At 39.4% G+C, this 14,258-nt stretch overlaps 1 protein-coding gene across 2 annotated transcripts in view; it reads left to right on the top strand.

Annotated features, from left to right (window-relative positions):
- The window catches only part of LOC109843510 (nudix hydrolase 2-like), a 38,136-nt gene extending 27,955 nt beyond the window's left edge, over positions 1–10,181 (top strand). The window contains exons 8-9 of one of the 2 annotated variants that reach the window (XM_020412445.1): positions 9,056–9,164; positions 9,834–10,181. In XM_020412445.1, coding sequence (XP_020268034.1) covers positions 9,056–9,164; positions 9,834–10,055 — 331 coding nt within the window. In that variant the 3' untranslated portion in view covers positions 10,056–10,181. The other variant, XM_020412447.1, reaches the window with a different exon arrangement.

Genomic DNA, 14,258 nt, shown 5'->3' with positions numbered 1-14,258 from the left:
TTGAATAAGCCTCTACATAAAGGTCTTTTTCTGTGAAAAGAGATTATATTAAAACAAAAAAATTATTGCTGATCACTGGAGCCTTTCTGAAAGAAATCTCTTTTTCTCTAAAAAGCTTCATTGGTCTTAGAGCGAGTTTCCTATCTTCACAATAAAATTCTTCGTTCCTAAGGTAAAAGTACCAACTAAAGCTAATCTTCCAATAATAAAAGTTCATTCCCAAGAATAACAACTTTCTGCTTACTTCTTCTGATTTATAATTATTTTTTCAATCTCCCTCAATCAACACAAGTGCCTACTCCCCCACTCAGGGTTTTATTTTATTTTATTTATCTTAATTCTTTTCTCAAGGCCTTAATATAAAAAACAAACAACCTAAGATCAGGGCTCTTTCCCCTTCTCTGAGCTTGATCATTTTCTTCGATTATGTTGTGTTTGGATGGAGGGTAGAGAGGGGAAGGAGAAGAGAAATTTGAGTTTAACCTTGTTTGAGAGTTTTATTGTGAGGGTAGAGAAGGGAAATGAGGGAAAATTTTAGACTAAAATCTTACACCCTAAATTGGAGGGTAAAAGAGGAGAAGGAAAAATTGACAAGTTCCCTTTCTTTCCCTCCCTTCCTTCCCTTCCCTTAGTGAGCTTCCAAACACAGCATTAGTGTCATCACAGCTAGAGCTATTCCTACCCGACAAACTCGACTGCCGACTAGGACTTAGACTCCGATCGACACCACGGGTACCTCCTTGACTTGATCTGATCGCCATCGAGATCCGCAACATAACCTTATCCACTCTGTCCTATTTTGTTGCCAAAGTTAACGCTATCACAACGGCTTATATATAGAACCAATTAGCCTCATTCCAAACTTCTACAATCAGGCCAGCCTCAACTAATTTCTTTCGAAACTGAACAATCATTTTTCTGCTTCGCATCACCAAGATCGGCGCCACCTCGATCGGACACGACCGAATCATATCTTGTCTCTGATCGAAGTTGTTGCAAATTAATCCAGAGCTGAGCTACCCTGGTTACTATCTCCAATTTGAATCACCAAAAAAAAAAAAAACCATATCCATCAAGTTATAGTTTAATCCATTCCAATCGTTTTCCTGATCCGCCAGATCCAATTCGGATCTGATCTCCTTTGTCTGATTAGGTCTATTTACCCAGTTTATTTTAATGTATGTTTTATATAAGACTTATAGAATGCCACTGTTCTTAGTAGTATTATCTATATCTACCTTATATTTGTCTTGAAATGATTGCTCCAATAGTAATTCTTATTTGAATGGCTAGGAAATTATTTTATCTGAGTTAGCTAAAATAGATAGTACTGGTTTGCCAATACATTCAGTTATATGATAATAATTAATATCCAGTAGGAAAGAACAAGGTCTGAACATGGTGCGACAAGAACTAAACCATGAACACAAGAGGCAACAAACCGGTAATTGTAGACACCATGATCCTGATAAACCTCAATTAGAAGACCCTTAATCATGACAGAAAATGGTTCCCCAAATTTGCTACAACTGTGAAAAGTTTGGACATTTCAAGTCCACTTGTCCACAATGAAGACCCAGAACAAAGGATCACCTGCAAAAAAGAATTTGTTGGTGTGGAGTGCAAGGTTGTAGTGAAGATATCAAGGATTGGTGGATAGACTCTAATGCAATAGGGCACATCGCCAGGAATAAGGATGAAGTAGTGCATTTCGCTATATACTAAAGAAGGAGAACAAAGGATATATACACTGGGACGATACCTATTTTGACATAGAAGGTATTCGTTCCTACAAATTGGATGTTGGAGATAATGTTCTTGTACTTACAGATATTTTTTATACGCCTAGTGTTGAGGTTAAGTGCAATCTAATCTCCGATGGTAGTTTAATAAAGAATGAGCTAGAAGTTATATTTCGTAATAACATGGTTTCTATAGGAAAAGATAATAAAGTTTATGTTATGAGAAAATATGCGATCGAGCATGAATTTTTTGTCCTTCCAGTAATTTATAATAATTCTGATAATAAAGTCTCTGACTTAAACTACTTGTTATAATTCTGAATTTGAATTGTGGCATTCTACGTTAGGATATGCTAGTATTTCTAAAATGAATGAGATTGTCAGAATGAACTTGTTGCCTATATTATCTAATGTTCAGTTGCCATCATGAAGTACCGTCTAACTAGTGAAATGACCAGGAAAGTCCATGAACTTTTAGGGTTGGTACACTGACATTTGTGGTCTCTTAAGTGTTAGAATATATGATAATAAAGAATATTGTATTAGTTTCATATATGATTATTCGAAGTTTGCATGTGTGTATTTTATACATAGAAAATTAGAAGGGCTTTTGAATGCTTTGAGAGATGTAAGATAGATGTTGAAAATCACTTAGAAAAAAACATAAAAATATTGAGAACTAATAGAGGTAGAGAATACAACTCTAAAGAATTTGAAATCTATTGCATTCAGCATGGAATTAAAGGACATACAACAATGTTATACTCACCACAACAAAATGGTGCAGCTGAAAGAAAGAATAGAACATTGCTTAATGTAGTTAGATGCATGTTATCCTAATCTGGTCTCTCCAAGAAGTTTTAGAGAGAAGCATTGCTAACTACAAACTAAATTTTGAATATAATTCTCACCAATTCAGTTATATCTACACCTTGTGAATTATTGAATAGAAGAAAACATGTGGAACTAGGGTTCTAAAACCCATATTTCTCTAGCCCACGTTTTCATTCCATGTCAATTTACAGATAAGTTGGATTTTAAATTTTGAAGTGTTCGAAAAAATCAGAAGGTTATAGGTTTTACAGTAAATAAAAAAGGGTCATAGAAAGTAGAGGTATTATATTTCTAGAAAATCTTGAGAAAGAACAAGTTCAAAAGTAAACAGAACCTCTAACTGTAATAGATGATAATTATAGTGATGTTCTCACAAATGTCCTACATATTATGAATGAACCTAATATTAAAAATGAAGAAATACATATGGTTGATGATGCATCTCAACATACATATAAGATAATTTAGATAAAATACTTAGAACATAATCTACATGGATGAATGATCACTATCTCAACATACATATAAGATAATTTAGATAAAACACTTAGAACACAACCTTCATAGATGAATGATCACTATCTGCATTCATATTAGCCATCATGTTTCTTAGCAAATACGAATATAGAAAACAAGATCGCTTAGTCTTCTCTAAGGGGCTGTTTGGTTAGGCTTAAATGGAGGGAAAAGGTCAAAAATAAAAACTGACTGGGCGTTTTGTGTCAGTTTTTCGATTTTCATGCTGTTTGGTTTGTTCAAAGCTGAAATGGAAGAGGGCTGGAAAATCATCGCCACGTGAGATTTGGAGGAAAGTGTGTTTCCGTCCCCTAAACACCAAAATCGTTGGAAAGTGATTAATTTTATCGGTTCTCTCTTTCCTTCTCCGAAATCGTTGGAAATCCATTGAGAGATCTTCCCAAATATATCTAGAATAGGTAGAGGTTGTAGAAGACCTGGAGAGGCTATATTCTCTCCTTTATCTCTTTGGCAGATGTCACAAGCTTGGACATACGCCTGAACATCCCTTTTCATACCCTTCCAGTAAAAAGCCCTCCTCAGTCTCTGTAGGGTCCTAGTGATTCCAGAGTGTCCTATAGTAGGACTGTCATGGTGCTCCTTTAGTAAGGAGGATTTAATGTGCTGATCATTAGGGCTAATCAAAAGTTTACCCTTGTAGTAGTAAATTCTCCCTTTCCTGTAATATTTCTCAATATCCAATTGCCCTTGCTGTAAGCCTGTAACCTTGCATCAAGCTCCTTAAAGAAATTATTTGTAGAACACATGTGCTTGATCTCCTCTAGCCATTCACTGTTAATAGTAGTGATTACTGAAACCTTAGTGGCTTGTGCGTGTATCTCCTCCTCACCATCATGAATCCTTGATAATCCATTTGCAACCTTATTTAATCTGCCTGGCTTGTACTCCACACTATAGTCATAGCCATGTAGCTTTGCAAGCCACTTATTCTGAATACCTGTTTGAATCCTTTGCTCCAGTAGATATTTAAGACTTTGATGATCAGTTCTAATCACAAATTTTCTCCCCAGTAAATATTGTTGCCATCTCTTTGTTGACAGAATGATTGCCAATAGCTCATTCTCATAGGTTGAAAGTGTGACATTCCTCCTCTTTAAAGCAAAACTAAAGTAAGCTATAGGCCTTTCTTCTTGCATCAATACAGCTCCAATCCCTGACCCAGAAGCATCACACTCTATCACAAATATCAAGTTAAAATCTGGCATAACTAGGACTGGAGGATTGGTTAGTGCAATCTTCAAGGCTTCAAAAGCTTCTTCAGCACATGTATGCCAGTTGAAAGCCCCCTTCTTCGAAAGTTGTGTTAAGGATTGTGATATTGCTCCAAATCCCTTGATAAATTTTTTGTAATACCCTGCTAGGCCCAAGAAACCCCTTAGTCCCTTCAAGGTTGTTGGCAGTGGCCATTCAATAATAGCCTTAATTTTATTAGGGTCAACCCTAACCCCCTCTTGTGACCTAATATGTCCTAAATACTCCACTTGTTTTTTTTTTCCAAAACCGCACTTTGATATTTTTCCCACCAATTGATGCTCTCTCATGATCTGGAATACTTGTCTTAGATAGAGTAAGTGATCCTGCCACCTTTTACTATACACTAATATATCATCAAAGAAAACCAAGATGGACTTCCTAAGCAAATCTTTGAATATAGCATTCATAAGAGCTTGGAAAGTAGAAGGAGCATTAGTGAGTCCAAATGGCATGACTAGAAACTCAAAATGGCCACTATGTGTTCTAAAAGCAGTATTTGGGATATTTGGCTCATGCATCCTGATCTGATGATAACCAGATTTTAAATCAAGCTTAGTGAAAATTTTTGTTCCATGTAGTTCATCCAACAGTTCATCTATGACAGGAATATGAAATTTGTCTTTGATTGTAGCTTGGTTGAGGGACCTATAATCTATACACATCTTCCAGCTACCATCAGATTTTTTTACCATCACCACTGGTGAAGGGAAGGGACTATTGCTGGGCCTAATGATCCCTTTTTGAAGCATTTCTTTCACCTGTTTTTCAATTTCATCCTTTAAGAAATGTGCATGTCTATAAGGTCTGATACAGATTGGTTTTGTTCCCTCTTCTAATGGAATTTTATGGTCTATATTTCTGTTAGGAGGAAGATAAGGTAGTTCTTGGAACACAACCTCAAACTCTTGTATCAACTTTTGCATGTCTGTAGGTAGCTCCTTAGGTGTACCCTCTGTTGTGCACTCTTGTAAGCCTACACTGCACAGCTGAATTATGAATCCTTGCTCCTGTTCTCTGAAGGTTTTGGCAATATTTTTCATGTCAACCAACTGTAATTCATCTGGAAGCACTCCTTGCAATGTCTTTTTAACTCCATCATTCATGAATGTCACCTGTAGTTTATTGAAATTCAAAGTAATATCCTCTAAGGTTCTCATCTAGTCAGCTCCTAGTACAACCTGACTACCTCCCATGGGCATGACCAATAGATTAACTTGAATGTTCACCCCTTGGCAATCTAAGGGCACTTCTTGGCATACTCCTCCCCCTTACTCCCTACTGGCCATCAATACATCAAAACTGTTGGATTCTGTCACTGTTATTCCCAGTTTCTTAACTAGTTTTGCATTGATGAAATTATGTGTGGATCTAGAGTCTATTAGGATGCTAACAGCTTGATTTTTGTAATAACCTACCACTCTAATTGTGTGGGAAGCAGTAATTCCACTAAGAGCTTGTACTGAGATAAAGGGTGCCCCTTTCACCAAACTTTTAGCTAGAATAATTGTCTTAGGATATTCTCCCTCCTTCCCAGAGTCAACTTCACTTCTCTCCATATCACCTTCCATGATCCCCTCCAAGACAAACAATTGTTTTCCCTTACATTGATGTCCACAATGCTATTTCTCATCATAAGTAAAACATAAGTTTTGACTCATTTTTTGTATATCTTCAGGTGTAAGTTTTTGAATTGGGGAGAGGGTCTGAGGTTCTCTTTTACAGGAGGATTGTGAGATTGGTTCATTGAGGAACCCCCTGAGTTGAAAAAGTTCTAGTTCCCCTTGGATTTCTTTTCATTTTTCTGCTTATCTTCAAACAGTTTTGCTAAAGATACAGCTCCTCTCAATGAGGTTGGTCTGGCTTCTGCAACATCATACCTTAGTTCATCTTTTAGTGCCCCTATGAATCTCTCAAGAATGTGTCTTCTAGAGGGTTGGTCATCTAGCAGTCCTAATGCTTGTTCAAATCTTCCCAAATACTCCCTAATTGTAGAAGTTTGTTTCATAGTTGAGAAAGCATCATACGACCTTGAGAGCTCACTAGGACCAAATCTGGTAATTAATTCTTCTCTAAAAACAGCCTAATAATTGTAATCTTTAATGTTTCTAATGAGCCATCTATACCATTGTAAAGCTTCATCCCTCAAATAGAATGAACAAACCTTGACCCATTCATCATCTTTGATATCATAATAATCAAAGATTTGTTCAGTGTGTTCTAACCAAGCTATTACATTCTCAGAACCAGAGAAAGAGGAAAAATCCAAGCGCAAGGACTTCGGTTGAATAAGTTTTTGATTGCTAAAGAAAGAATTCCTTTGAGTTCGAGAGATTACCAAAACTGTTAACAGATTGAGATTCTCCATTGAAGTCAACATTCCTTCGATTTTGAGGAAGGTAATCATTATTGTGATCATTCTTGCTTGATTCTCCAGCTCCTGATCTTGATTTCTCCCTGTCCCCTCTTGACCATGAATTCAGAATCATGTGATCTTCCCTTGGTCCAGAACCCAAAATTCCTTGGTCAGAATTCTTAGAGTTCTTGAACTCCTAAATCAAAAACTCCAGTTTAGAGGAGAGCTCACCCATCTGTGTCGAAATTTGCTGATTGAATGAACCCTGTTGTCGATTGAATGAACTGTTTTGAACAACTGCATCCTCTAATTGAGCAAACCTCTCATCTGGAATAGCCTCATCAGCAAAAGCTTCATCTTGATCGATCGAGAAATCTTCAACACCAGTTTTAGTTTCTTGTTGCTCTGATACCAATTGTGAGGCTCGCGAGCCTCGGTTCACCTTCCTGAGCCCATCCCTGGCCATAGTTGTGATCTTAATGAAGCTTGGGAGAAATTAGACAGAGAATTTAGAGAGATTTGAGAGAGAATTTAGAGAGAGAGAGAATTGAGAAAGAGAATTAAGAGAAGATTGTAAACTGAGAAGAAGATTTCTATTATTTTTCTTGTATTTCAATCTTTACATCTTCCTATTTATACAATCTCAACTCAAGAATTCATCACGTGCACGAACAGTGATGTGCTCCAACAGAAATAACAAAAAAACAGCAAACACAGGAAAAACAGCAAACAACCATTGTTTGTAATATCTAAACACTTATTACAGTTCTTGAACTTTGAAAGTCTTGCATAATAGTCCCTATCCTTTGCGTATCAGTCCTGACTTTTGAGTATCAGTCCAACAGCTTCAAGTCTTCAACTTACACTCCCAGGTTCTCATCTTCAGCTTCCAAGCTCTCGTCTACCAAGGCTCTTGACTGGTTCCCATCAGCTCCAGCTCTTAACTGGTTCCCATCAGCTCCAGCTCTTAACTGGTTCCCATCAGCTCCAGCTCCTGACAGATCAGATGCACTGTTCACGAGGTGACACTGTTCATACGGGAAGTTACCCACTCTGATACCATGAAAGAAAAGATACAGAGAGGAAAACTCTCTTTTTTATTGTATATATTAATATGAATTACATCAGTATTTAAATAGGATAGGGCTTAAGACAAGGTTCCTAAATTAAGGAACAGAAAATAGTAAAAAAGAGGAAAAAACAAGGAAACAATTAAAAATAGAAATATCCTATTAATTCAAATTCTAATTTCCTAGTTCTATGGAATCAGATTTCCTAACTTTCCTACAATGTGTGATTGATAAGATATGAATCTAGGTTGCTTGAATCTAGCTAGGTGATTATGGTGTATGGTCACTACCACTTCACCAAGAATCTCAAGTCATGGTCAGAATTGAGGATTATTATTTTATTTTTTCTACAGTCAAGTTGGATTTAAGGTTGCCCTCAACTCATCATCAAGATTTTGGTGGTAACAGTTGATCGTCATGGTTTTGTGACAGCCGCTGCATACAGGAAGGTTGTGTGGGCTGTTATTGATTTGGCAGGTAGCCCATGGGTATTCAAATGGAGGTTTATTCACCAAAGGCCCAATAGTAGGAAGTGCTTTTAATGATTATGTGGAGTATAACCATGCATCCAAAAGGATAGAATATGATGGATGGGGATACCTTGGTGGACCCAAGACCTAATGGCTTGATGAGTTTTTTGGTCACAAATTGTAGCCAAGTCATACGTAAGTTTATCTATAAATCTTCTGAATTAACTTATCTCCTTGAGATCATATAGATATGATTTTAATAATTTGAACTGGTCGAATAATTTAGCTTTCATTCTTTTCCCTCGTCGGTGCACTGTACACATAAATGTAAGCTTCCTTATAGTTTTTTCGGTATTTCAATTAATTTAATCTGGTGGAATGTATTTAATCTTATGATATGTTCTTCCTTATCAAAGTTCTGCATAGTTTTCTTCCAATCATGCACCTTCTTTTTCATCTATTGCTGTTTGGAAAAGTAAACGTGACAAAGAATGCCATGTGATTACCATTATGGCAGTATCTCATAGGAGTTGGCCTGTAGTTATACACTTCATAATGACATGGTTGTTTATCTGTTAGTTCCCGTATAATGGCATTTCATTAATATGCTCCCTTATCTTTTTTGTTACTATACCTAGCAAAAACATCCACCAGAGTAACTTCTTTCCAATTTGCTAGAGTATTCCGGCAGTAGAAGATGGTTCTGTTCTTTTATTTTCTAGTTTCTTTAGTGCTAGACTTGGCAAAATAGTATGAGTTTCCTTGTGAATATTGTTGTTGGGTGTTGGTTTTCAGGCAAAGTCACATGTCTTTCTTCGAGAAATCCGATTTGTTCTTTGTATGCATGTTACGTCCTCTGTCATTTGACATTCAGAAGCAAGAATCAGAAATTGAGGCAGCCCAGGTAATCAAAGTCTACCATGGTAAATGAATTGAAGAATGTATTTTGCATTCATTAGCTATTTATAAATTAATCCTTGATCACCATACCTTTGCCTTGACCTATCAGAATGAGGTCCACTATGATGCATGATCTGCATACTGAAAAGGCTTAATGAAAAATTAGCAATTTCCCCTTGGTAATCTTGTCATAACCCTCTGATTGTTGCAGCATTTCCTGACAAGTACCTAATGCACCTGAAAGGGCTTGTAGCCTTCTATAAACTTATGTGTAGGCAGCAAACCTTACATTATTGCTTATATAGCATGAACATTCAAAAGAACTAAATCCTTCTAAAGTAGGAATGCATCCATAAAGCCTTTCTTTTTTGCAGAGTGGTTGATGAGGGTAGTATTGCTATTTGGAAGTTCATTCAAATTAAAACAGTGTCGTATTGTCGGTAATGTTATTTTCTCATTTAGAAGGATCACTAAAATAAAATGTTTTTAGCTACTTTTAATTAAAACATTTTTTCTGTTTAGAAGATCGACTAATAAAGTTCTGTTCTTGTAAGACATTAGATTACTATTATATTCAATCCTAGAGAAGGAAATAATAAGATACAGAGAATGACTCAGTTGATATGTCAAAAGTTTAAAATGAATGTTTTTTTATGGTTGCTCTTCTCTGCAGTGGATGCCAATAGAGGAATATGCAGCACAACCTTTAGTTCAGAAACTTGATCTTCTAAAGTACATAGTTGATGTTGGCTTATCCAAACTTGAGAAAGATTATGCTGGGTTCGCACCATTCTGTGTAAATTCTGCATTCTCTAATGATCAAGACTACCTTTATTTAAATATAAGGGACCTAAAGCAGTCCTCAAGATCTGGCATTGTGTCTAACAACCACTAATTGTATATTTAATTACTCATTATACATTTGGTTTATTCTCCACTGTTGTGTTGAGTGGAGTTTAAATAAATATAGCATTTGTGTTACTGTCATTAATTACTATAATTATAAAATTTGTTTATTATTCATTGTGTTTAACAACCACTAATTGTACATTCATTTACTATTGTTAAAATTTTGGTTTATTCTTCACTGTTGCCTAACCAGAGTGGAGTTTGGATAAATATAGCATTTGTGTTGCTGTCACTATACATATCGGCTTCTTCGTGTACTAATCTGGATGATGATCTTAATGGTTTGAAAATCTGATAACACACACTGTCTATGTGAAACTTCAAAATTGATCTCAGACTGAATCAACTAAACTTGAACTGGACATTTCTGGGAGAGCTCCTGTAATGTTTTCTTGTATTTTCAATAGCTTGACATAGTATACGCATGATGAAGTAGGGCTTGATTCCAAACTCATAATTCTTCCTCTCCTTTAGATATGCTAGTTGATTCAAGGGCTGATTAGTTTTGGTTAGGGCTGTTGGATTTCCTCTCAAAAATCCATACTTATAACCTTGAATGGGATCTCAAACCTGATTGTTGGCTTTTAATCCAAGTGTTTAGATTTTAAAAACGAAGTAGAAATCAAGCCATCTGGATCATCCATTATTGTTTGTCCTTTGATTTAAGTTAGCATTTAATAGATATATTGATGTGTATTTAAAATCTAATTTTTCATGCAAGCAAAAAATTAACTTACTTCTGTGTGGAGTATAAGTGCTCAGCTTATTTTAATTCAAGTATACAGTTTCCATATATGTGGCAAATTAGTAACTTTTAGTAGTAATATGCATTCAACTAACCCAAAGTTGGAACCACTAAACCTAATGTCCATCTAGTTAAATTTGAGTGAGAGTTTTAACATGAAACCTTTGCTAACAAGTAGAGACATTATAATGATCCAATACATCATTAAGTGTGAAGGTTAGTGTAGGCGTATAAAATTACCTATAGGTCCCTTAGCATGGTTCAGCATGATGGTTCGACAAATCACGAGCCACCTCAGGGTGGCTCGGCATGAGCCGAGCCACCCTCAGGTGGCCCGACTCCCCCCCCTCTCTCTCTTGTGCACAAAGGCACAGTTCAGAGAGGCTATAAATAGGGGGGGTGGTTGTTCATTTGAGGGACTTCTTCTGAAACTTTTGAGAGAGCCGAAACTCTGCCGGATTGTCACCTCAACTCGGAGATCTGAAGGCTTGAAGACTTGGAGACCCGGATTTGATTCTTAGCGAGCACCCGCACCGAAAAAGGCAGGAGTTCGAGAGAGTCTAATCCTCAGATCTACGTCGTTACACTCCGGATCTAAGCTTGGTTCTTAGATCCCGAGATTCGAGCGGTCGTTTCCTTGGTGAAACGATCCCTCCCGGCTATTATCTCCTTGGTGGGATAATACCCGTAATACGTCGTAGATCTGCTTGGATCCAGATCACGCGGTGGTCCACGGTAAGCAACCCCGGCGCAGGCAAACAACCCACAGAAGCAAGAGACCGGATAACAGGATCTTGTGATTTGTTCGGTAAAAGAGAGAAGTTGTAATTTTGATTTCTTTGTTTTATTTTGATTTTCATTGTAAGCCGGATCTTATAAAAAGACCGGATCTCTTTGTAACGCATAAAGTTGTTAACTGAGTGCAATGACATCGATAATGAAGAAAACACCAACTTTTCCCGCGAACAATCTGGCGACCACAGTGGGAGCCACCGATCTCACTGCTGAGATCGGAGCGTCGCAGCCGCGGATCTCGATCCCGGTCGTGGAGGAGGTCGAGTATGAGTTCGACCAACAGAAGTACGAGGAGTACGTGTCCTCGTCTGGATCTACCTCCTCCCCCAAGTCCAAGAAGTTTCAGAAGTTCTCCTCCAGGAGAAAAGTCCGTTGGTGCGAAGAAGTTGAAGCCACCAACGACGACCTCACCCCATTCGACGCCGAAGTTGCGTCAGGTGAAGTCCTACCGGCCTCGAAGCAGGTCAAATCCGCCGTCGAAGGCGTGGTGATTCTCTCTAAGAGAGCTCGCCAGAGGCAGCGCCAACGCCTCGCGAAGCAGTTCGCCAAGGCCATGGAGTCTGTTGACGGGGTCCGTTACCATGCGGATCTGAAGAACAAACGAGGCAAACAGCCTCAACAGCAAATGAAGGATGGTTCCTCCAAGCCATCAACAATGGAGTGGGTTCGTGTCAAACGGGACCGCTCGACACTGGAGGAACGTATCCGCAAGCGCCGCGCATTATCTGCGCAAGCGCGGGCTAAAGCTGAAGAAGCCCGTCGCAAGCTACAGCGTGAGGTGGCCGAGAAACAGTCATCGACTCGCAAGGTTTGGAAGCCGAAGTCTGGAGTGGTTCAGACTAAGGAGCAAAACCCGCAACCGCCAAAGGTTCAACACCCGGCAAATCAATCCAAACGGCCGGTGATTTCTGCAACTGCTCCGGGAAATCCTGCAGGACCATCCCAGGAGAGAAAGTCAGTTTTGGAGCGCCTCGGTCCTATTCCCAAAGAACGAGGTAAAGCTCCAGTCCAAGAACGCTTGGGACCAATGAAGAAGTCCCAAACAATATCACATGCTGGAGGTCGCCGCAACTCGCAGCACTTGGAGAAAATTGCGGCGCCCAAGCGTACAACTTTGCGCATAGAAGTACAGGAGCCTGCTGGAGATTCACGCTCACAAAGGCGCGTTTCAAGGCGTGCGACTCTGGACGGTCCGAAGAAGATAAACCATCCTCAGAAGGAAATGTTGTCGTCTGATGACGACGACGTTATACCTGGGAGAATGTGCCAACACACGATGGGTTGCTCCAACCGTCAAACGGACGAGCTGTACTATCGTGCAGGGGGTACGAATAAAACCAGAAAGAGGAGCCCTCAAAGATTAGAAGCGCAATGTCCTTGCTCGAAGCTTATTCGGGCAGTACTCTCAGAATGCAACTGTGTCAAGACAGTCCCTGACAGGGTTTCAGTATTCGAGAGACTTAGTGTCGAAACGCCAAAACCAAGGCATAGGCGTTTCCAACGAAGAAGAATAGCGGTCAAAGACGGTGAACATCCGAGAGTCACCGCCAACATGACCAACAGAGGGACGTCGATACGAGATGATCTCGAAACAATACTGAAAGCATCCCGACCTAGAACCCGTCTGCAGTCCGGAGCCATTGAACGAGCAACCTATGGTAGGGTTCGGACAAGACACCCTTCAGAAGATGAAGAATCCGATGCCGGTTCCGCGGTGGCGTCAGATAATACTGTATCCAGTGAGGGACAACCCCGCGAGGCCCTGATGATAAGCGCGGAACAGATGGCCAAGATGCTTGAAGACGCTTTGGCTAAGCAGAAAGAAAGTTTCAAATTTGAGATGGAGATGGCCATGCAGCAGATGAGAGAAATGCATGACCAACAGATCCAAGCATTGGCGAACCAACAAGGCGAGCAGAATCATCGTAACCCGATTAATCTGGAAGATGAGGATGCGAATGCTCGTAATACCAATGATCCTCCCGTCAACGCAGGGGGTGGTAATGAGAATGCTGGCGAAGAAACCAGCGAAAACCTGAAGATCAAAAATCTCGAGAGCAAAATCAATACGTTGATTTCCGCTCAAGAGACAAAAAAGACGGGCATTCCTTGTCCATACCCAAGGGAGTGGGAATCAATCCCATATCCGGCGAAGTTCAGTCTAATTAACTTCACGCCGTTTAATGGGATGGGTTCCCCTACTCAGCATTTGATATATTTCAAATCGCACTTGGGAGTCATCTCTGGTAATGAACCTCTGATGGTGCGGTCATTCGTTGGCACTCTTCGCGGAGCCGCCTTCGATTGGTATCGTCGCCTCAAGCCAGGGAGCATAAATAGCTGGGACGACATGGAGTCAAAGTTCCTCGCAAACTTCTTCGATGACGACACCGAAGTTTCTATTGGGTCATTGCTCGATGAGAAGCAGAAAGACGGGGAGTTGGTCGACACCTTCGTCAAGAGGTTCCGCAACAAGGCGATGAATTGCCGGGACCCGATCACCGAGGAATTCATTCTCCAGACTTGCCACAACAACCTCTCGCTGGACGTGTTGGAAGCAATGGGCACGGCACCATCCAAGACGTGGAAGGATTTGAAAGTCCGAGGGGAGCAAGCTGAGCGGTTCATCAAAAGGAAGAAGGCGGAGAA

The sequence above is a fragment of the Asparagus officinalis genome, chromosome 5 (assembly GCF_001876935.1).
Source record: "Asparagus officinalis chromosome 5, Aspof.V1, whole genome shotgun sequence".
NCBI classification, from domain to species: domain Eukaryota; kingdom Viridiplantae; phylum Streptophyta; class Magnoliopsida; order Asparagales; family Asparagaceae; genus Asparagus; species Asparagus officinalis.
The sequence above is the reverse complement of the archived record's forward strand: the minus strand, read 5'-3'. Positions and strand labels throughout refer to the sequence as shown.